Genomic DNA, 24127 nt, shown 5'->3' on the forward strand with positions numbered 1-24127 from the left:
CTCAAAAATGAAAAGTTAGGATTCCTATTTTTTTTTTTCTAAATGCTTAAAGTCATTTTCTTTGACTATGAAAATTACGTTTATATCCCTTATATTTTAACTAAATTTCCAAACTATCCTTTTTATTCTTTTAACCCTAAAATTCACGTTATTTTCCTCACTTTTATCCAAACACCCAACTGCTTATTTATAAAAATAACTTTCAGCACTTCAAAATTTTAAAAACACTTCATAGATAAAAATTACATTTTTTAAGCTCATTCAAACGGGTTCTTAGGCTCTGGTACGTGAAGGGCATGGTTCAAATGCTCTTTTTTAAAAATGACCTTCACTTCCTTTTCAATTTGTTTAAAACTGAATAATCCTTTTTCATTTTTGATAAAATTTTAATTTTAACTTTAACTTTATATTTAAAATCATAAAATTAAAAAATATTTTGATATAATTTTAATTTAAAAGCGTAATATGATGTGTCTAAGTCAAAATCATTCATGATAAAAAGAAACGGGTCCTATAAAGCAAAGGTATAGGTTAGCTATCTTTAAAATTGTTGAGGCATAAACCGAAGCCTTTCAGGCATAAATCAAGAGACACAAACAGTGTGTTCAATCAAGAAATACAATACAATGGGTTCGAAACCTTGCTTCATTGATAAACCAGTAGTAAGTACACACCTTTTTTTTAATTTTTTGTGTTAGATTATAGTGAATACAAATTTTAATGCAAAAAAGATTGTATTTTTGGTTTGGATTAGGTTCCTGGTGATGTTGTTTTGGATCTTTCCATTATGACTAACCAAACGATTAAGCTGGGTGGCGGCCTCCAACAGGTTTTTTCTAATTTTCCTTTCAGAACTCTTATTTCTTTCACATAGGTTTATAAATTTTTGTTTTGTACACAATTTTTGCTCTTGTATATACAAATATTAGATGAAAAAACGGATCTTTCTTATGCTTTATACACTGTTCTTGCTTTTTTTTCTTTTTGGTAAGTGAGTTGGAATTTCATTGTTCAGAGCACAAAGCAAGTTGCTAAAAACTATGTACATGTAGAATGCTTTAATTTCTTTCTCACATTCAGGGAATCCATCAATTCGTGTCACTGGTTTTGGATTGTTACAATTTTACTTGCTTGATACACCAAGAACTCAACATTTGAAGACTCGTACTTCTTGCTATTTTGAAGAAAAAAAAAACTTTTTCTTTCATTGCATATGTACCAAAAAGAGACCTAAAGGTTATGTATTCAGAGCTATTTTTTTTTTATAACTGTGGTGTCCGAGCCAGCTTGCGAGCACCTCGACTAATTCCACATTCTAGGTTACTTCTGTCTACTTCTGTCCACCAATGTTAGAACAAATAGGAAGAAGACACCTAGTGCTTTTTGTCTCTATTGGTAATTGAACTCTGAGACCTCATGGTACTGAACCCAGTTCATTGACCACTAGGCAACACTCTTGGGTGCTATGCAAAACTAGCTAACATCGCTTGTGGTTGCTTCCTCCACTGCTCTTGCACTTTGCCTGTATATGGTTATTTTCCTCTGTGGATGGTAGTACTCTCCATTCAGCATTATTTGAGTTATGGTTTGAATATTGGTACTTGAGAAATTTCTATCCTACTTTACTATGCTCAAAGTATAATGAGGCAATGCAGAAAAAATTATAATTTCTAACTGTCTTCAAGATAAATATCTCTGATATTCTATACATACTTTCCCCGTTTTTGCAGGACCATGATGCTGTAACTGTCATCAAAGCAGGTATTTTGAGATTTTCAAAGCCAAACAAGTACTGGATTGAAAGCTCACACAAGAGAGTGAGTGCGGTGCTATCTTTCTAGAATCATCCAAGTATACACTTCTGCTGTTATTTTTAGTAGATTTTGTTGGAAAAATTCCAGGTTTATTGCTTTCTGTAGGTGGTTGGCCAATATCTTAATATGTTTAAAGTAACCTGAAACTAATTCTTTTCACTACAGCAATCTTATGATTGAAACAGAGATAGTAAACTGCACTTTGGATTTTCTTACAGTGAAACACTAAGGGAATGTGTATGAAGTTAAATAAGCAGCTCATTTTCACTGATTAGGTTGAACTTTGGAAATTGATGTAACTCGTCAAGAGTGAAATTATAAAAAGGGCAGCCCGGTGCACTTAAGCTCCCGCTATGCGCAGGGTCCGGGGAAGGGCCCGACCACAAGGGTCTGTTGTACGCAGCCTTACCTTGCATTTCTGCCAGAGGCTGTTTCCAAGGCTTGAACCCGTGACCTCCTGGTCAATTATACTATATTCTAAATAGCTAAGTTGCTTTGTTGCTTGAATGAAAATAAGCTAATGTGTTTTATGGTGGACCTGCAAAATTTAGATGTCTCCTAGGTCAACTATTACACAAGTAAGCTAATGTTACTTTATTTGAGAGATAAAGGAAGATTATCCAATTCAGAATTGCAGGAGTCCTTTATGTTTTTTCTTTTGCTCAGTAACTCGGGGAAAAATTGTAAAGGGAAAAAGGTATGAAATTACAAAGTTGAATATATTTTGTTGAAATATGAACTGGCAAGGGAGCTATAGTACTATCGTATCAAATGGGAGCCATAGCACTAATAATTCCATCAGTGAATACTTGATTTCTACCTTTAACTGTCCGATACAACTATTTTAGACATAACCATGTTCGGGTAAAAAAATTAGGCTGATGTCTTCTAGTCGAGTTGAATTTTTCTTTTTAAAGAATAGCCAAGTTGAACTTTCTTTTATTTGCTGATCCGCTGTAATTTATTTACAGTATATACCTACCGTGGGGGATGCTGTCCTTGGAATTTTGGTGGACAAAAGAGCAGATGTAAGCATTTTAAAGTATTTCAAATCTGTTTCTTATTCTTCTTATTATTTGCAATACTGCTGTTTATTGTGATAACTACCTTATTTCGGTTTCTGGTGAATGGTTATGTTTACGTTGCTCCTAGCCATGTCCTTAATTCTACTTGCTGCAGCATGAACTCTGTAACAGCTATACTTCTAAGTAGTTGAGTACGTTGTGCATTTAATAACTTAAAAATTTCAGTATCCCACTATCCTTTTCTTTTTAATGAGTTCAAAAGTCAAAGTCCAGATAGTGATATTCCTTTATGATATATAATAACCTTGACTTATTAATGTCATCCTCTTTTGATGAGTTTCCTTTGATGCTGTTAAACTATCTGCCGCTCTTCTATTTGCTTATACAATAGCAGTATAATTGGTGCTTTAACTAGGAGTTTCCTGCTGCTCTGGATATTTTTCTTTAATGTGTCTTTCTGCTTCGTGTTTTTGATCAATCAGATCTGTGGTGCAATTATCTAAGACATATTGAGCATCCAATGCATAAGTTTTGCTCCTAATATTTGAGGGGGTTTATATATGTTGTTGAATACTTAGTTTCATTTGTTACAGTTTGGTTGAATTCAAGTGTAGGGTCTTAGGTTCTAAACCACCATGTCTCTGGTAAGGACATATCGGCATATCAGCCAAAGTTGCATAAAAAGGGAAGGGTAGTGATCCAAGTTCTGCTGGGAAAAAAGCTCTTTTTGGAGTATGTGTTGGTTATTTACCATATAGATTGACATTCATATTACTGTGGTGATGATTGTATGTTGATCATCGACCATATAAAATTACATTCATTGAGGTAAAATGTTAGTCCCAAAATTTTTTCTCCGTTTCTAGTACTTATGATGAGAGATTTCCTGTCGTTTGTCTATTTTCCTGTCATTTTCATGAACTCATGAAGTCACAAATATAATGATGGTCCATGTAGCATGCATAAATTCTGAAAGTTCATTGATTCTTATCTGAAACTGCAGCTTATGTCATTAAGATCTATGATTTTTCCTTATGAACTTCAAATTCACTTTTGAGTTTTCTGGCAGAGTTTTTTTGTGGACATAAAAGGGCCAATGGTGGCATTCTTGCCGGTGCTAGCATTTGAAGGAGGGACTAGGAGAAATATACCCAAATTTGAGGTGTAATCCTAAGTTCCATGATATTTGAGTTTATATTCTTTGTTCTTTTCTCATCTTATGTTTCTTTATGATAGAAAATATTTGTGCAGATATACTGTTTTGCAATTTTTATCTGATTGCAAATTTTTACTTTCTGAATCTTGATCATTTGAAATCGAGTGACAGTTTTATTGTTTAACTCAAATTGAGATAGATGAATTTATCCTCAAAAAAAAAATTGAGATAGATGAATTGGAAGGCTCCTTGCAAATGGGGGAAGCTCGACTCTCCTAGTTGAAATGTTGAATTCTATTAATTGCTGATTGCTTGTTCAAGAATTGCTTGATGTGGCCTCTTCAATTAGAAGATATCACAATAGTTCATTGATAGCAGTTTAATTTACCTTCCACCCCCCTCCCTTAAGTGAGTAGCAGTCATTTTGATATTGTGCTTTATAGGTGTCTTTATTGAAACGAGGTGATTTGCGTTTCCCAGATTTTTATATTCAAATGAGTTAGAATTTATTCGTGCCAGAAGACTAAGTTTCGAATGGATGATAAAAAAGGACAACCCGGTGCACGAAAGCTCCCGCTATGCGCAGGGTCCGGGAATGGGCCCGACCACAAAGGTCTATTGTACCCAGCCTTACCTTGCATTTCTGCCAGAGGCTGTTTCCAAGGCTTGAACCCATAACCTCCTGGTCACATGGCAGCAACTTTACAAGTTACTCCAAGGCTCCCTTCTTCGAATGGATGATACTATCTCTTAAATGTATTCTTATGCATTCCCATTGTTTAAAATGTAAAATAAGATTCAGAAACGACTAGTTGTGCTGCTAGCAGTGCTGTACAAAAATGATGACTATATTAGTATTCCTACTCAATCTAAAAGGAGAAATTGTGCCAAATACATTTTGAGAGCGGTACTTCCTTCATGGTGGCAAGCACTACTTGAGAAATTAATACTTGTGCCTCTCAGTAACTGGCCTCAAATTACATGTTCACTAGCCTTCTGGAACACCAATTAATGTCATAGCCTTGTATGACAACATTCGAATGAGCCACCGGATTCATCTTAATCATTTTTTTCTAATGCATCATGTGTATATCAAGGAATATTTTCTGATGACCTATCTTGCTATTTCAGGTAGGTACTCTAATTTATACTCGTATTGTCAAGGTCAACACTGGAACGAACCCAGAGTTATCATGCATGGATGGTTGGTGCTTTCTCTAAGTTGCAACGGAAGTTCTTGTATTTCCTAATCTACCTGCGTCCGTTTACTCTTAATTTTAAAATAATTATCTTATTCGATGCAGCTTCTGGAAAAGCTGCCGAGTTTGGCCCCCTCAAAGATGGCTATGTGTTTGAATCGTCGACTGGTTTGTCACGGATGTAAGATTCTGTTTTGCCTTTAACTTGCAACAGTGAGATCTTTCGTTTAGATTTTACTGTAACCTTAACTTGCTCATCAGAAAGAGACAAGAAAAAAGGTGAAGGTCTTGTTGCATGCTTTTCAGGCTTAAGCGATTCCCTTAGCTCCATGTTCATCTTTTTTGTGTATTTTCTTCCTAGGCTACTGAGCTCACCAACATGTCCAGTTCTTGAAGGTCTTGGAAAGAAGCTAGCTTTTGAGATAGCTGTTGGTTTAAACGGCCGTGTGTGGGTATATAAATCTGTTCATTCTTTATTATTGTGGTTGATCTGTCCAACTCTTTCCAAGTCTGAAATACTTTTGCCTCTATTCTCAATTTAGATACTTGTTCTGCTATAATAGGTAAATGCTGAGCACAAATCATCAATCATCCTTGTTGCAAATGCAATAATGAACTCTGAGTCCTTGACCCCAGTGCAACAAAAGATTATGGTGGAGAAGCTGCTTGCCAGAGTAAATTGAACTGGATTTAGCATTTCAAGCATATAGCTTCTGGCAGCTAAATGAAAGTCATGGATAATGTGAATGTAACCAGACCGCGGAACATATATGTGACACAAAAGTAAATTTAGCTTCTTCCTCGTGGACTTTTGGCCCGCGTCCATCCAATTCTTAACTTGTGAAACTGTACTGCTTGTTTATGTGAATCTGGTGAGAGTATAGCGTAAAGGATGTAACAGTATGAGCAGAATTGATTTTTCCAGAGGATTGTCTATGCAAGCATTTTGTCCATGGTTGCATTTATTCTTCATATACCAATCTTCTGTCCATCATATAACAGATTTGAATTTTAAGGAGGATCAGTCTCTTTTCTCTTTTTATTTTTGTGTTTTCTGTGCTAGTATGCACGCACCTTTACCTGTTTAACATGGTATCTGTTACCTTCACCAGCTCAGAGAAAGGGAAGCAGGAAAATATTTGATGAATCATAGATATTTAATTTTCTTTTGAAAAAAACAATTTTCTTCGTATCAAAGCAATGAAAAAAGATATGATATTTTTAAGTCAAAGTTTACTTTGAATCTCGAAAACCAAAAAACTATCAAATATGTTGCATAAAGGGAGTACTAACTTACCACCAATGCCTTGTTATGAGTAGCTTGGTTACTGTTTAACCAAATCCAAATTATCATACAATTATCCGTCAGATTCTAACACACAATTATTCTTTATTAGAATTGATTTTGTTAAATTTCTCAAGTCAGTTGTTTTTTTTCCATTCAAAATGATTAGTAAATTGTGTTACCTCTTCTAATGATTTTCTACGTAAGAGAACCACACAACTTAGCTCTTAGAACTAAAAAAACTCGGTGCATTGAGTATTCGTTATGCGCAATACAGTTTAGAGAAGGATCGAACAAATCTATGTTACGTAGTCTTATTTTACGGCTCTGCAAGAATTTGAATTCATAATTTTTTTAATCACATAATAATAACTTTATTCGTTATCTGTTAGACTTAAAAAGGACATCTCTGCAAAAATTCAAACTCGTAACTTTCTAGTCATACAATAATAACTTTACCCGTTACATATCATGACTTAAAAAGAACCAAAAATGATTTTATTTTATTTTATTTTTTAAAAAAAACTAGTACTAAAAAGAAGAATAAATAGAAAGGAAATAGTAAAAAAGAGGAGCTTGACTGTTGAGGTCATGATATATGCAAAGGGTTTTGTCTTGTTCTTACTTTATTAATCAATCAGCAATTTCGCACACAGAAAAGCTATTTGCTTCGAGATGAGCAAAATCCACTTGTGGCTTCTGACATCCTATCATCAATAATCAATTCGTCTTAGGTAATCACTATAAATTCGGTATGTAAACAAAAAACTTCTTTTCTCCTCTAATCTTTGTATGTTCTTTTTCTTCTATTCTTCTTGAAATTCAGTTCAACAGGAGTTGGATAGCATGGCGTCTCAATCAGATTCTCCACCCAACTCAGTAAAGGAGAATACCCAGAATCCAGGTACCCTTTTATTTGCTTTTCACTCTGAATTCTATAATATTGGTTGGTTCTTGAATATCAGGGAGAAATAGATCGTGCTATTTAGTTATTGCTGCTATTTTCTTATATGAAAAGAAGTATCTACCATAAAGATCGAATCTTTTTGTACTTTTTGATGTTTGTGCCTTTTTGACTTTAACTGGGATAGGAGCAGGTAATTGTGATTCTTTCTTCTTTTATGGGTGGTTCTTACATTTATATTGTTAAGCTATAAAAGTAGTAACTTGATAGTGTTACTTTTAGTGATCATTTGATTTAGTGTAAATTTAGGATGTACCTTTTGCTGAATCTAAAAACTGGAACTTGTGTTTGTTAGAAGCTCTATGATTTTGGTGTAGTGCAAATCTTTGAAATAATTAGGTCTTTTTATGTGCTCTTGAACAATGCCTTAGCAACTAATGACAGATATTAACCTAATTTTTCTAAAATAAATGGATTGATTTGATAGCCAGTAACTGTATACAATGTGCATACTGTTATAACATGCTTCTCACAATCATAGAGTAGCTTCACCAGCAAACCCTCTCGACAAAAGAGACGAAGTTTTATGAAATACCCAAATAAATCTGTGGCCCAAGAATGAATGGCTAGTAGGAGAACTTGGTTAAAAACAAAAGGAAAAGAAATCTCAAATTAAAACCTCTACCGAGTCATTTGCTGGAATATTTTCTTGCTAGAAAAATACATTTGATTACTAGGAGAGAAAAAATATGAGCTGAGGACAATAGACTCTGTTAAGTGAAAGCTTTCTCATCTAATAAAAGTTATAACATGCTGCTTGAGAATTTTTTCTTCTCACCTGGGAAATTGTGAACTACAACTAGCTGAATCCACATATCTGCAGACACACGTGTTGATACTTTGAGTTGCTATAAAAGACAAAGAAAAATCAAGAATACTATCTTGTTTTGGTCAAATAATGAGCTTCAAGATAGAAGAAAAACATGAAATTTCCATGACCACTTTCAAATGAGGTTTTGTTAAACTTAAAGACTCTATGGTATTTTGAGCAACATGGTACTGATTATCTCATTATCCAGCACATAAACTATCTCAAGTAACAACCACTTCCATTATGCATATTAATATTATATATACATAAGTAGATTTAAGGTAATGTAAACCTTACCTTATCAAAAAAAGAAGAAGAATATTTTAGATAATGTCTGTACACGTGGTCAAGCAATCAACCAGAGCTAGTGGAACTCAGAGGTTACTTTCAATAATTTGGTTCCCTTGTGATCTTCTGTTTTTCTAGCCCATTTTGCATCTAAAGTTAAACCGACTCTTGATTGGAGAGAACGTATCTGTAATTCTGTATGCTAAAATACCTAATTACCTGAGCTGCTAGCAATATGTAGATTGAGTCACAGAGCATGTCCATTTGAAATTAATATTCAGTTGTCAAATTCTCTTTTGCATTACTTCAACATGTTGGAGGTTTCATGGGGTTATATCTGCTTCAACCACTGAATGCAACGATGGACTTCATAACAGCAATTTTTGTTATGCATCATGAGAGTGCATATATGTTACCAATCAAAAGAAAGTGCATATATGTTACATACGAAGAGAACTGATAAAAATTAGAATGTGGAACTTCAAATGTGCTCTAAATTTCTTGTTCTCTGAGAACTACCCTAGTGAATTTATGTCATGGTTGAGATCTAGTAATTGTCTTCCACTTTAGCCAATTGCTTATAAGTTTACCTATGCAGCACTCTCCTACTTTGCTCTATGAAGTCCATTGCTGAATATTATTTATAATGATGTGCTAGTAATTTTGAGTTAAATGGAATTTCATGCTATATCGTAATCCAAACTTTAATTTCTAATTTGAAGCAACAGCTTCGCAACCAGCAGCTGAAGATCATCAAGGTTCCAAGCCTGAGGCTGCAAGTGGGAGCTCTCCGGCTTCTGTGTTTGTAAACTCGGAACCAATTCGGGAGGACCAAGTCCAGAATGCTGTGAAATTTCTTTCACATCCGAAAGTTAGGGGATCTCCAGTCATGTATAGGCGTTCTTTTCTCGAGAGGAAGGGGCTCACAAAGGAGGAAATTGACGAAGCCTTTCGTCGAGTTCCTGTAGGCCACTTTTAGATTTTTTAACATTTGATCTTGACTTAAATGTAACTGAAACATCTACATGATATTTAAGATTATTGATTTTGTGCCTAAATTACAGGATCCTACCCCAACTGTTACTAGCACACAGCCGGTTGCTGCTAATGAAGGTAATTCATATTGTCCTTTTTTGAGAAAGATAAAGTTGTATTCCTCAGCGTTAAGGATATGCTGGAGACCTCCAAAAATTGGTTTCCATCAAGAGAAAACAAAAAAGGCTAATAGATTAAAAAGTGCCTATAAAATCCAAAATATGTGCAGCTTCTTCTATCCTTTCTTATTTACATCAAAAATAAAAAGTAGTCAAGTAGTTCCATTTGACTTTCTCTATTGAATTAGCCTTGGTTTCAAAGCATCCGCTATTTTTTTCTTTCCAAATAGACCACCAAATGCATGATGGTATTATACTCCACCACTTTTTCTTAGATTTTCTCTTCCCTCTACTGATCCAGCAACTAAGTTGATCTGCTGTATGCTCAGGCATAATCCATTCTGTATGTGTTAGACCAGAAAAAGGTTCCAAAATAAAATTAGTGTTTGGCCTTTTATTCATTTTTTGAGATTGATAATGTTTGGAGCCTATACTTTTCATGTTGTCCTCCTGATATTTTGATGACAGATGGGATGCAGAAGCCTTCATCGACTAGCACACCACAGGCTGCTTTACAAATTCTGCAGCCTGCATCAGCTCCGAGCAAGAGCATGACAAAAATGGGGTATCTCTCCCATTTCCGTTGGACTCATGCAATTATTGCTGTAGGTGTACTCGCTGCTTCAGGAGCTGGAACAGCTGTACTTTTCAAGGTATTGCATCGTAAAGAGCCTTCTATTTATCATGCTAGTTGGTACCATATTTTACTTTCTATCCCATATCAGCCATTTGTAATGTATCTGACTATTGGTATGATGCAAAATATTTTCCATTTCGATTACTTTTACCTTATTTTCCTTTTCAAAGACAGAAGAAAAAGAGAAAAGCTGGAGAAGTTTTGCTTATTGTCTATTTGTAGAATCACACATTAGAAAACCAGTTTAATCTTTACGATTTGATGTGATCCACGTTCAAACTTTGCTAAAATTTCTAGGAAGGACCTTTATTTGAAGATGACAACCTTTTTTTTGCATACTTTTCAACTTAATTGAATGGCCTTAGAAAAGGAATCGGAGATCCTTCAATGTAATCAAATGTGGGACACTCTATGCCAACTCAAATTTTTGCCTTTGAACAAGGTTGCAGATTCTATATTTTCTTTGTAATTAACATAGTGCCAAACACAACCTTTTATTGTTTCCAAGAGTGTTTTTAGCTTGTCAATGCTGCAAATCAGAACAACTTATTCCACAAATCGCTTTTATAATATCTTCAGTGAGATTGGAAAGAAGCATTTGTGTTCCTTCCTTTCAAATGTAATTTGTAGACGGCTTAACCAAAATTCTACTCCCCATTTCTTCAGTGTAGATTTCTTTTTCATACTTGAGACATCTCAACCTTATACTTGTGGTGGTTTAATTTATTAGTAGTTTGGTAAATTTGGTTGTTTCTTATTAACCAAAAAAACAAAAGCCTAATGATTTCATACAAAAGGTGGTTTTGATTAATGATGGCCTGATGGGTATCTCATAGATGTAACTTTGGCCTCTCATATGTGAGAAGCTTGCTTGGCAATGGAAAATTCGACCATGCCTATATACTCTATATTCAGGTCATTTTAGAACAGAGTGTACCTTAAACTGAAGAATCATTTGAAGATCATTAGTTAACTCTGTTCTGATTTTTGTTTTCCTTCTTTCTTTTTGATAAATAACCTTGTTATGAAGATTTTCTCCAGATTTATTTGGTCTCCTCCAATGCCTTATCTTATTAGATAAGTAGGATTCTGGTGCTTATGACAATCCATTGGAAACTTTTCTCATGGACTACTCACTATATTTATCACCCACTATTAAGTGACCCGTCCTTTCGCAGAAATCTATTATTCCCCGGTTGAAGTCTTGGATACGCAAGGTTGTACTGGATGAAGAAGATGAAAAAGGTATTATCAAGGGAAAACCAAGTTTAGCAGAAGAAGCTGCTGTTGCTGCAAAAGCTGCTGCAGCTGCTGCTGCTGACGTTGCCCGAGCAAGCCAGGATATGTTGGCATCAAAATCCGAAGGTTGGTTAATGTAAAATCTTATAGTAGTAACAAGTTAAGAACTGGATATGAAATGAAATAAACTGAAAAATTGTTCAGCATTGGTGACTGAAATTTTTCATTTTCTTTCCTCTCCAGTGCTTAACTTCTTACCATCAATAATCATTTTGGTGATTTAACTTGTGTTCCTCCACAGAGAAAAGGTATTTTGAGGAGCTGACAAGCCTGCTAAACTACCAAGTACGTGAGATGAAATCAATGACAAGTGCTATAGAGAAACTGGAAGGTGTGCCTCTCCATTCGCTCTTAAAGTAGAAAGTCTCTACTTAAGCCATAGTATTTTTGTGTATTGACCATTTAGGGGGCTCGTGTAATTTTAAAGGGAAATGTTATGAAACAATAGGGGGTTAGAAAAGAGGTAAACTTTAGCAACCTACTGAGAAGTAAAGAATAACTTGAGTGTTCATAATTGAAAGAGCAATGGAGAAAGATAGAGATAATAAATTGTGCACAACCTGTGTATTTTAGTTTGCTGATTCCACCTTCAGCTGAGGCTGGATTACTTTTCGGCTCTGGATCTTTTTGTCTCAATAACCTTGGTGTTCGAATGTCAATAAACATTGTTTATATGACGTTTTCGGGGTGCCTATATTGGCAGAAATTTTTGTAGTATTTGCTATGATACTTATAAACTTAGGTGGTTTCTATAAAAGATTTTTAACTAAAGCCACTAAAACAAGACTTGTGAACTTGATCAAAGAATTATTTGAAGCTTCATTATGGAGGATCTGCCTGGTGTGTACCATCTGCATACCATTATAGCATGATTTTTTTTTTTTTTGAGTTCTTTCTTAGAAAAGTTTCAGTTCCTGGTTAGTGGTCCCCGCAATTCATGCTGAGATCTTTCTCTCCACTCCATTGGCACTTTCTTTTTTATGTACTAAGCTCTGTCCTCGTTATAATGTTGTCATTGCCTTGGAATTATAGCAATGTTAAGGCAAATGTCAGGTTCCTTTTATTTCATCATGAATACTTAAAAGTTCATATATCATGCACCTGCTCCTTAGGTGGGTGGGTTGGCACCTTTGAAGGAGAAGGAAAAAAAAGGGATCCAAGTCATCTTCAGACAGAATGTGATGCTTAATTGTAGTAGCTCTTTTCATGTAGGGCAAAGTAATACTTCTGGAAGAATACCTGTTACGGAACTAGATGATCGCAGAATTTCAGTTACTCAATCTAAGGTAAGTTGTGTAGCAACAAAATAAAGTCTGGATCTTGTAGTTGATATCTCTGTTGACTTTTAAGATTCAGTTTCTGATTTGGTTTTATGCTCCAGCAATCTTATGCTAATGGAAAAGTAAATGGCGATGCACATTCAGGTTCTAATTTCTGTTTCTAGCTGGATTATTTTTTTTCTTAAATCAGCTTTTATTGATTCTTCAAATACTAATGCGGCGTTGTTGGAATATTTTGTGCAGTGAGATCTTTGTCGCCACCTGCATCTGTTGAACCATCTGCTGCACCCCATCCAAAGTCTTATATGGAGGTGACTCACACACTCTCTGGCTTGTTAGTGTTTTTCCTAAGTGTCAGCTCATCTGTTAGTAATTTCATCCTATGTTCTACCAATCTAAGAAGGAAAATCGTGCAACTTTCTGGCTGGTGTGTGAGCGGTTTAACATTTTCTTGATTACGTTTTGCTTCCCCCGGTAGAGTTTTTTCAAATCAGCTTTTGAAAAATATAGTTCTGCTTGGATAGATCTGGATCACTAGGTAATGTATGATGGGAGTGTGTGGATGGGAGGGCACGCAGACAGTATTTAGCCAACCAGATTATCAAGGATCTCTTGCTCCCTGATCAACTCCTCTTTATTTTTATTTGTAGTTTCATATGCTAAGCTTCTTTAATCATGCGAAAGCGTTGGCTTCTCTTCTTCCAACCTGAAAAGAGACTTGATTTTAAAAGAGGCACTATATGCGTATGACAGTAAGCAGTCACAACTCATGAGATCTGACAGTATTATGACAGCATTTGGTAGTTGTGATAATTCCACCTTGTACTGTAGTGCATGTATCTGTCTTTGAACAAATCAATGGGTAGCACCAGTTGAACTTTCTTTCTCTTCAATGAAGATGCTAGTAAAATGAGTCAGATGCTTGCTGGAAGATTAAGGGAAATCGGCTCTTCTAACTTCATTATCATTTTGCAGATTATGGCAATGGTTCAAAGAGGAGAGAAGCCTTCCAACATCCGAGTAAGTTCATGGTTCTCACCATTGGCATACTTGTATCTTGAAAAATAAAGTTTTCTTGAATGTTTATACATGCAGCTTTTGATGTAGGATATAAATGATCAGCCACCGAATCCTAACCAGCCTGTACCTGATCGTGTTGCTGCAAAGCCTAAGGTTTTGTCTTGTCCTTTTGTTACTTCTGCTAACAATGTTGCAATTGGGTCAAATTTGAAGGTTGGAATTGTGTCACTTTAGAAGTGTGTCTCAGCAATATGTTTGAAGAACCATGCATGGAAATTCTGACAGCTGGACATGAAAAATATGATTAACTAATTGAATCTATGATCCTACTACATTGCTTCTTTTTGATGAATAAATCACTGCAACTAGGATATTTCAGTAATATGTCCCTGCCATTGCTTCGATTAAGTTCTATGAAAACCTGTCACTTTGGTTTGGGTACAAGATTTATGATTTTCTATTATCTTTTCTAGATAGAATGTACATTCTCCTTTTTTTCTTGGACTGTCTGGAGTAAAGAAGGGGGTGGAGACGGGGCAATATGCCGTTCAATCTTTAGATTTGCTCGAAATGTCAATGATCACCATTTACTAATTTGTGCCTGTGAACAGCCTTGGGAAGTTGGCCAGAGTCAAAATAAGTCCAATTTCCTTCAATCTCAAGGGAGTGGCGATGGCTTGAATTATGGTTACCAAGACAATCTGACGAATGGAGACAGTTCAGCACCTTGGTGGCAACGGAAGAATGCCAGGATAACTGAAATTGAAACTGAAGGTGAACAAAACTTTGGATCTCCAGCTGCACCAGTTCAGGAACGACCGATTCAGAGATCATGGGTTCCTCCCCAGCCTCCTCCAGTTGCAATGGCAGAAGCAGCTGCGGCCATCCGCCAACCTAAAAAGCCTGCATTTCAGAACGAACAATTGACTGATGATCAGTTGTTGTCTCGTTCATCAGAGATAACGGATGAGTTGCAGAGGGTTACAAGAATCTCCGAATCTGGTGGTACCCCTGAAGCTAATGGTTCAAGTTCTGGCCTACAGATGAGTGAGACAACACCAATTGGAGAAGGTGATCAAACTTTCAGCAGCTGAAAGATCATTTATTTTCCTTGATATAAAAGGCTGGGCACTCAGTATCGAGGTTTACCATGATCTTGCAGCTACATGTTCTTGATGAATCGAGCCTCGTTTCGTGTTTAGCCCTGAATGAAGTTTACAGTTACATTTATCAACTTTGTGGTATATGGGGAAAAGATCATCTGAATGTAGCAAAGCCATTATGTTTCTTCTTGGTGGTCTATTCATTATACACTCTAAACTGTCTGCAGAACTTAAGAATCGTGTTTATATAATTCTACAGTTTGAATAAAGATTAGATTGTGAGAATTAACATAATTTGTGTTAAGTAATTTGGTGGATAGAAAAAGTGTTCCAATAAATTAAAAGTGTGTCCTAGTGGTCAATGTAGTCGGTTGAGAATCATGAGGTCTTAGCCTCTCAGGTTTAAGTACAATAGAGACAAAAAAAAGGTAGGTGATTTCTTTCTACATATCATAGCCTTGGTGGATAGATTTACATGATACTTGTTGGAGAAAGGATACATATTGCTAGAGGGAGATGATAGGTATTTCGTAAAATTAATTGAGGTGCGAGTAAGTTGGTCCGTAAAATCATGGTTATATATATATAAAGTGATCCAATAACATGAGTCATGGGACCCTATCTTTTGGTGAAAGACACACATCAATTGCTCAAAAGTAGATCGAAGTAATCTGCTAGGCAGCTCATAAGAATCTATCCCTCTCATTACACTTTGCAGCTGGGAGTTCACATGTTATATCAGTCAATAGAGCTCTTTTTTTGTACTTTCTTTCTCTTTATTGATTCTAACTTATTTCTCTTTATTGATTCTAACTTATATCTAAGAATAATGCATTAATGATCTGTTCTCTATTGGTATTATTGCTAATTCAGATTTGCAAACAAAGGCACAAAAGCAAATAACAAGATAAGGATAAGATTTGTGTACACCCATGGATGAATCTAACACTAGGCTTGACGCCATTGCCTTAGGCCCCATGTTTGGAGGCCCAAATTATTATTATTATTATTAGTAGTAGTAGTAGTAGTAGTAGACACTAGTAGTAGTAGTTATAGTAGTAGTAGCAGCAGCAGCAGTAATGCATTATATTTTTTATTATTTGTTTGAGGTTATTTTATATCAATAAGTTCATAAAGTAAGATAATTTTTTTGACTCATTAATGGTTATATTTGTTTCACCCTTCAAGTTTATTTTTTATCCTTTTTATGTAGGAACTAAGTTGTGAACATTGATAACATAATAAAAAAAAAAATCAATCTTCTCTGAAATTGCATGAACACGAAAACATCCATGCACTGGTATACTTTTCGTTTTAATTCAACATATTATATTAAATTTTTATAATATATTTTAAATATTCACCAATGAATGCTACTTAATAGAATTAAATTATAATTATCATTTTAATTAAACAGAAATTTGATTAGAAGGTGTATATATTTTTGATATAATCCATGATATTAAGTTATGAACATTTTTTTCTTTTTTTCTTGTTTGTAATGATAGTCAAATCAAAATTTCAATTTGAGTTTCGGACCTTAACATTAATAATCCTCCACTTTATTCTTTGTGCTCTTCTTTCTAGTATTTTTTTTGTGTGTGTGTGTAAAATTCATTGTTCTTTGTTTTAAATGATTAATCTACAGTTTATAAAATAACTTTTTTTTGTTAATGTACAAATTTAATAAAATAAATGTAAAGGCATCTTAATATAATTTTTCCAGGCCACGAGATCCGTTGAACCACCCCGAATATACATAAACTTATTTTCCATTTTTATCTAAAATATAGACATGAGGTGATTGTTAAAGCTATTCTCTATATGTTAAAACTCCATGATACTGTCTAGTTTCTAGAGACGAGGCCGAAAATAGCAGAAGAGCGCTATTTCTAGAGTAAATTTCTTAAAATTATCGCTTTCGCTTAGGAGAATTATCAAATAATGTTATTTATTTGTTAATTCCGCTAAGCGAAAGCGATAATTTTGAGAAATTTACTCTAAAAATAGCATTATTTATCTAATATTTAGATCGATAAAGTCGTTCAATCTATAGGATATTTCCTATCAAATAATAACTCTAAATAAATAAGCCACTTTTTCCACCAGAAAACTAACTATAACGGACCCCACAGCCTAAAAAAAAAATCTGATCCAATTATCCTCCCGTTAATTAAGTGACTTTATTAGATAATTAAATAACTTTACATAGACAATTTCACTAAATTGAATGAGCTTTGAAAAAGACACACCTATTTGAGAAATTTGGTTTTCCAAGAAGTTGCTATTAGGATTTTAGCTTTTGCGTGATGAGCTGTGACTACTAGAAAAGATGTGATAATGGCCCGTAACAAAGTTGGTTCACATGTCCTTGCTGTCATATTCCTTGTATTTTTCTTTTAAGGGGATATATATATATATATATATGTCAAAGATTTATTTATTGAGTACATAATTTTTAGATAGAATTTATGAAAAAATGGATTAATATAATAGATAGTTGAGCGTTGTCATAATTATCCTTTTATATTAATAGTCATAATATTATTGTTATAGTTTCTTATCTTTCAATTTATGTGACACCTCTAAAATTATAATTAATGAAATCTAAATATTTTTACAATTTATTATAAAGAAATTATGTTTGAAGTGATTACTTTGGATCTATTAGTTCAAAATTATGATGAAGAGTAGACATGCACTTTGCACTTTTTTCCAAAATTTAGTGGAAGCTTTTGGCCATATGATTGGGACACTGATGAATGAATATAAAGTTTTTGGCACTATATATGCTTATTATTTGCCCCCCAAAATATTAAAATTATCTGCTACAGCATACTACTAAGAAAAGTATAAAAGTAGATACAGTTTTTCTGGCCATTGATTTTAAGTTTATGGGTTGTTGAGTCATAATTTTTTTTTAATTATTAGGTTTTAAATAGATTATTTATATAGATTAAATAAATTTTTTAACACAAATATAAAATTTGAGTTAATACTATTAATTTGGTTGAACTTGTAGCTAGTTCGCTTGTAAAGATATGACAACTGGACCTAACTCAATCCCAAAAACTAGCTCATAAGGATAGGTTTATCCAAGTTCATTCTCATTCCTCTACCAATGTGAGACTTTTTAACATAGCCTATTATGGCTCCGCCGCCACCACCAGCAGAACTCTATTAGGCATTAATCAAATCCTTACAGCCGGATAGAGTTTTGATTATAAGTTCGACTAAATTTAATAATTTTGATAAAATTTTATATACTTATTTTTTAAAGTAATTTAACAATTTATTTAAAATCTAATAAATTACCTTTTTCAAAATTTTAAGAAATTATAAACTCAAAATTTTATATGGAAAAACTACACAAAATAGATTAAGGGAGTAAATTATTTAACCTGATTGGACCAAAGGCCCAAAGTAATTATAACACTACTTCGCCCCCTTCTTCGGCCCATGTCTGTTTTCGCGTGAGCTTCATGATACTGTCAATATATATATATATATATATAAACAAAAAATAATTGAGCAGTGTTTTTATTGCCGCGTTTTCTCTTCATGATACTATCAGAGTATATATACACTCATATATACTCTGATGGTATCAAGAAGTAATTGAACAGTTTATTCAGTGATTAGTTATTTTTTGCTCTTTGATAACAACACAGTATCAAGGAGGCTAAGCATTTTTCACTGCAGTGTATTCAGATCTTGATACATTCATAATGTTATCAGAGTATATATATATACTATAATTGAGCAATGTTTTTCCCTTCATGATACTCCGATGGTATTAAGAAGACGTGTAAACTCTATTTTTGAAACATAAAAATAATGGAGTATTCAAAATAAATAGTTTCCCAATTTGAGTATAACAATAATTAACCCATTTTATATCCGGTCCTGTCAAATGAAAACCACACATGCATGTGTTGATCTTGTAATCCGTTTAAATATTATTTTCTTTTAATAGGAAACTTACACCACGTTCCTATATATATAGATTTTGCTGAAATTCAAGCCTATCGAAATTTACCCAAGGCAAGTCGTAGTCAATAATCTAATCAATTAATTCGATATCCTACTTCAACAATATTTCTTTTTCCTTTTTTTCTAGACCTTCTGCTAAAGTCTTGGTATTATATTATTATATGAAAAAGGATATAAAGAGCTAATTAACCCTGAGCAGAAATTAAATCTTGATAGTAACATCTTGATAGACTTTTGCAGTACTTCTAGAAACCCAATAGCAATGGTAACCTTTTATGATGCTTATTAGAGAAATTCAATTCATCAAGAAAACTCTTCCCCTTACTTGCAAGAAATCTTATATTAATATATGTTGTGGTAAAATACTTAAATTAATAATTATTTTTAAAAAATGTGTAAAATTTAAATCGGTCAAAGTAAAAATGAACAAACCCAATAATTAAGTGTTGATTAGATCTTGGAATTAGCGAGTGAACTAGGAATGACAAAATTAGTCCATGAAAATATGATTCATCCAATCCGTTTAAGTTTGACGGGATCATGATTCACTCTGATTCGGTTCATTTTGACCCGTCCATTTCAGTTCATGCATCTAAAACTAGACAACTATGTAGTCCAAATTGATTTATAACAGAAATTCTCAAAGTATTTTTTCAAAAGTATTTTTTTTTATTTGATATGTTATAATTATAGACACAGTGAAGAAAAAAATTAGGTACTTGAAAAAATATAAAAGAACCAAAAAAAAAAGAAATTAAAACTCAGTTTGTTTGTTTTTTGCTTTTTTGTTTTTTAAAAAGTTTCTAGGTCATCTGGTGAGTTATAAATTAGAAAGAAAGTTTACAAGAATACTTGATCTTAGCCTCAGTCTCCTATTATAATACAAAGATAAATACAACTTTATCCTTCAAAAAAAAAAGAGGAGAGGTGAAGCTAGAAATACAGTCATTCCAACCTTCGCAAAAATAAACTACGTATACAATTAGCTAACGAAAAAAATTGTCTTATCGTATTTGATCCTTATAGAAAGCATTTGGCTCTTGTCTGGGATGGACCTTTAGCCCATAAAAAGTACGTTGTTGAGATTCATTCTGACTGTTAACTGCAAATTTGGCTAAATAATCTGCTACCTCGTTGGCCTCTTTAAAACAATGCTTCACCGTGACATTACCTTATTTCTTCAATTGTTGTAACTCCTCTATGATGATCAGGTACAGTAAGATTTGGCCTTATTGGGTTATGACCCATTTTTAAGATCATTTTAACTTAATTCAGCTTGGTCCAACGTATAATAATTTAGTCTATTATTAATTTAGATATTTTTTTTTATCATTATAATTCAATTCAATCCATTTATTTATAAATTTGACTCATTTTAATTCATTTAAATTCAATCTAACCTGTGCAGTTGACACCCACCATTTAAACCATAATCAACATTACCCCCTTCATGGTGCATAGAATTAAATCAAATTAAGTTGGCAATCAACGTTTTTTTTCTTCCTGGATATGTGTGTGTGTTTCTTGTATGACTAAAGAATAAGAAAATACTTGACAAATCAACAATTGTGGAGTATCGCTTTAATGTTAATTTCCAATATTTGTACACAAGAATAATTAATGTACTAATAAAACTTGTATAGGAAGAAATTGTCTAATTCATGATAAGATTAGAAAAATCTATACCCGCTAGAACGACAAGGAAAAAAAAATAATCAGGAAGTTTATGATTATGAACAAGTCTTCAAGGAATAAATAATTGAGAATTTAGGTGGTGTTCATCCACTTGAAATATGTATTATGGTGAAAAGGAATATGTCGCTTTCAGATAAGTAATTAGCTATCATGTCTATATATGTCTGATTTTCTATATTGACTAATTAAGCGATTCTCTGAATATAATTACATGTATTTAGTCATTATTAGTTGTGTCGGAAAGTCTCAAGTTTCAGCATAATTAAATGGAAGTAGTAGTACTTTACCTTTTTGATAGTCAATCATCAATAAATATATGATAAAAGCAAATTCTTAATTACAACTGTTTATTTACAGAAGAAAAAAAAAGAACTCGAAGAAAACACTACAGAAGGCAGCACACACCCTATTTATAAAGGCATGTATCAATTGTTTTAAATTTAAACAATGTATTTAGTTACTATACAAACAGGTTTTTAGACACACTTAAGATTATTGGAGGATAATATTATTATTATAATTCCATTATTCATAATGTATACAGAGATTTAAAAAGAGGACGAGCTTTATACAGATATTTACACATGCTTAATCACTGGTTTACTACTAAATCTTAACTGTTTATCATCTTTAATGGAGATTCCGTCCACAGTAATTAGCCTCAGAAATGCTGTAAATTCCGATTTGACGCATTCACATTACCCAAAAAACTTACCAAATCTTGCCTGTACGGCAAGTATGACTTCCGTTTATCTTTTCCGTTTTCCGAGCAACGCAATGCCGGAAAGTCTTCAACGGCGGAAACTTTTCCGGTAATCTTAGCAGAGTCAATCCTCGTACTCTCTGTTTTGTCTTCTCTCTTTTTGAACTGATTCGTCAAAAACACGAAAGTTTCCTTACCCTCGCTGTTACTCCGGTGAATGAAGTCACGTAACCTCCACCGCTTAGTGGAGGAGCCAGTGGAGTTGCTCTTCTTACACAATTCAGATGGAGACTCTTCCGCCGATTTCGGCCTCCACACACAGTATGTTCCTGAAGTAATTCCTTCTAGGTCGTCGACTTCCGACGAGGAAGACGACGACGCAATTTCACGATCTTCGATAAAAAGCTTCCTTAACGAAACTCGATTTGATTTCCGCGGAGTAGAAACTTTCTCCGAATTACAACCGGTGTCATTTAACAATAGATCTCTGTTGAAAATTGGACGGATCTGACCGTTGTAGAAGATTTCATCAGCAGAAATAGGTGAAAATTGATCAGATCCTGCCGTCACAAAAGCAAAATCAGAATCGTCATCATCATATTTGTTTACTTGATTTTCATGGTTCTCATACTTGAAGGAAAATTCGGAGTCTGTTTCATTTTCAGCTGTAAATTCTTCGACAACTCTAGCAGCAATTTCTGCGAGATTATTAGTACGAGTGAAACTAGGAGACTGAGATACTGCTGGACTCGCTTGCATATTTCTGGTATTAAAACACTTTCCCTCTGTTTCTCTTCAAATACATAGAGGGAATAAGGGGAGTGCGTTATCTCAGATTATATATATAGGCTAGACATACAGGGGTGAAAAGTGATGGTTCGAATATGGAGGCAGAGAATTTTAATAGCTCAGTGATTGATTGAATTTTAATTTTTTCGATGAGAATTTGATTTTCTACATCGTAATTCCTCTTTTATTTTAATATATTTTAAAATATGAACGTAGAAATTATTATTTTTAGATAATGCATGCACCAAATTTCGTTAATATGGCAATGATTAAATGATAAATATTGTGTGTTTAAATGACATATCGTAAAAAGAAATACATACCTTATTCAGTAGCTAAATTTTTCATCAATTCAAAACTTTAACATATACGATACGTTAGAATGTATGCTTCCATCAGAATAATAGGGATCGGGTCCCTTATCAAAAATCAGTGCAGAAATTTAAAAAACAGAAAGATAAAATAAACACAAAATTTTTACGTGGAAACTCCTTGTTTAAGGAAGAAAAACCACAACCTGTCCTACAGGATCTCAGCACAAATCTTTACTAGAACAACTGAGTCAAGATTCAGATTACAAGCTACTGTAACCTAGGAATTGTACTCATAATCCCTCTCCACTCATTGTAACAACTGTTACAGACCTGAAACAAAAACTCTATAGCTTATTAAATCACTAAACTCCTAGATGATTTAGAATTCAGATGGTCTCCATAACTAGCTCTAGTTACATCGACAAGATGAACAAAAGATATAACAAATGAGAGTTGATCTAACTTCCTTTACAGATTAGGAAATAGACCTTACAAAATTAAGAACAAGAAATTACAACTCTAAAAACAAGATCAAAAACATTGATAACTCTATCAGATATTTGATCTTCTTCACAAGCAAATTTTCAATACTTGAGAGAATGAACTTATATGAATATTCCTTTTCAGATTCAAAAATCCAAGTGATTTATAAGTTCCAAGCTAAAGCTACTACTTAGAAGAAATAAATGATGTTTTATTAATTCAATTAAATGTTTGACGTTTAAAACAAACAATTCTTAGAATATTTATTAGAGGGAAATTTTCAAAACAACAATATTTTAGTGTTTAATAAGACTTTTTAGCTACATTTTAATATTTATTGAAAATGATAATATTTTGACTTGCTATTTCGCCCCTTTTTGTATTTTATTTATTTTTACTTAATAGAATACAACTAATAAAAAACAGATTGGAGAAAATTATGGAAGAGGATCTTTCAAATATGGTAATGTTTCTCTGAAAATATTCTGCTCCTTACATTAGATATTACGAGATCCAAACAGGTGACTTGAATTCTCATTTTTCTCTCTTCCTCCGTTAATGAGCTTCAATCTTCATCATCATCCTCCATTAATGATTCATTTTTTGTGTAAATGCAATTCATTTGATAAAGTTTGTGGTTAGAAAAGGGAGATCGATCCGGAGAATTCAAATTCATGCTAATATCAATCAGGTATTACGAATTCAAAATACGATTTGAATATTTTATTTCGAATTCAATTCGTTTTGAAAGCATCATATCGAAGAATTTTTCTGGATACATTTTTACTTTAAAACGAATTGTGTTTGCATTGTGTGTTGAAATCTTATTTGATACGATATTTCGTTTGTCGTGTGGTTTTGAGTACAAATCAGAAGTATAAAAAATACAAATTGGATACAATTTACATGTTCTGTATTTTTTTAGAATTCGGTATTTTGATTATTTTTGGAATACAGACTGGTAGAGTTATACAATTTTTGGAATACAATGTAATTTAGATACATTTTGGTGTGCATCTTTAAAAAATTAATTTTTTCTAGATACAAAATTTGTATCTTGATTTGAATGTGAATATTTTTTTAGTCGTTGAGTACAAATGCATTTGTAATACAAT

The 24127-nt window shown here is 33.4% G+C and overlaps 3 protein-coding genes across 8 annotated transcripts; 2 read left to right on the forward strand and 1 right to left on the reverse strand.

The window, feature by feature from the left end:
* Positions 1-519: 519 nt before the first annotated feature.
* Positions 520-6236, forward strand: LOC129900998 (uncharacterized). The gene is made up of 9 exons (XM_055976098.1): positions 520-662; positions 755-829; positions 1731-1817; positions 2786-2842; positions 3909-4001; positions 5127-5199; positions 5300-5375; positions 5556-5646; positions 5758-6236. The coding sequence occupies exons 1-9, from the start codon at positions 627-629 to the stop codon at positions 5875-5877; spliced, it is 708 nt and encodes a 235-aa protein (XP_055832073.1). The 5' UTR covers positions 520-626; the 3' UTR covers positions 5878-6236.
* Positions 6237-7059: 823 nt separating this feature from the next.
* On the forward strand, positions 7060-15329 carry LOC129898841 (peroxisomal membrane protein PEX14-like). 6 transcript variants are annotated; one of them, XM_055973537.1, is made up of 13 exons: positions 7060-7213; positions 7306-7383; positions 9265-9506; positions 9607-9655; positions 10165-10349; positions 11512-11698; positions 11874-11963; positions 12845-12918; positions 13014-13056; positions 13156-13223; positions 13888-13932; positions 14020-14085; positions 14544-15329. In XM_055973537.1, exons 2-13 carry the CDS (start codon positions 7326-7328, stop codon positions 15024-15026), a joined length of 1590 nt encoding a protein of 529 aa, XP_055829512.1. In that variant the 5' UTR covers positions 7060-7213; positions 7306-7325; the 3' UTR covers positions 15027-15329. The 6 variants fall into 6 exon arrangements, with proteins under 6 accessions (XP_055829512.1, XP_055829515.1, XP_055829514.1 ...); XM_055973540.1 differs by having other exon boundaries at positions 9271-9506; XM_055973539.1 differs by having other exon boundaries at positions 7094-7231; positions 7314-7383.
* Positions 15330-21215: 5886 nt separating this feature from the next.
* LOC129899580 (uncharacterized) lies at positions 21216-22317 on the reverse strand. Its single transcript, XM_055974587.1, has one exon. The coding sequence runs from the start codon at positions 22183-22185 to the stop codon at positions 21385-21387; it is 801 nt and encodes a 266-aa protein (XP_055830562.1). The 5' UTR covers positions 22186-22317; the 3' UTR covers positions 21216-21384.
* Between the last annotated feature and the right edge of the window lie 1810 nt (positions 22318-24127).

This window comes from Solanum dulcamara, chromosome 8 (assembly GCF_947179165.1).
Source record: "Solanum dulcamara chromosome 8, daSolDulc1.2, whole genome shotgun sequence".
NCBI lineage: Eukaryota > Viridiplantae > Streptophyta > Magnoliopsida > Solanales > Solanaceae > Solanum > Solanum dulcamara.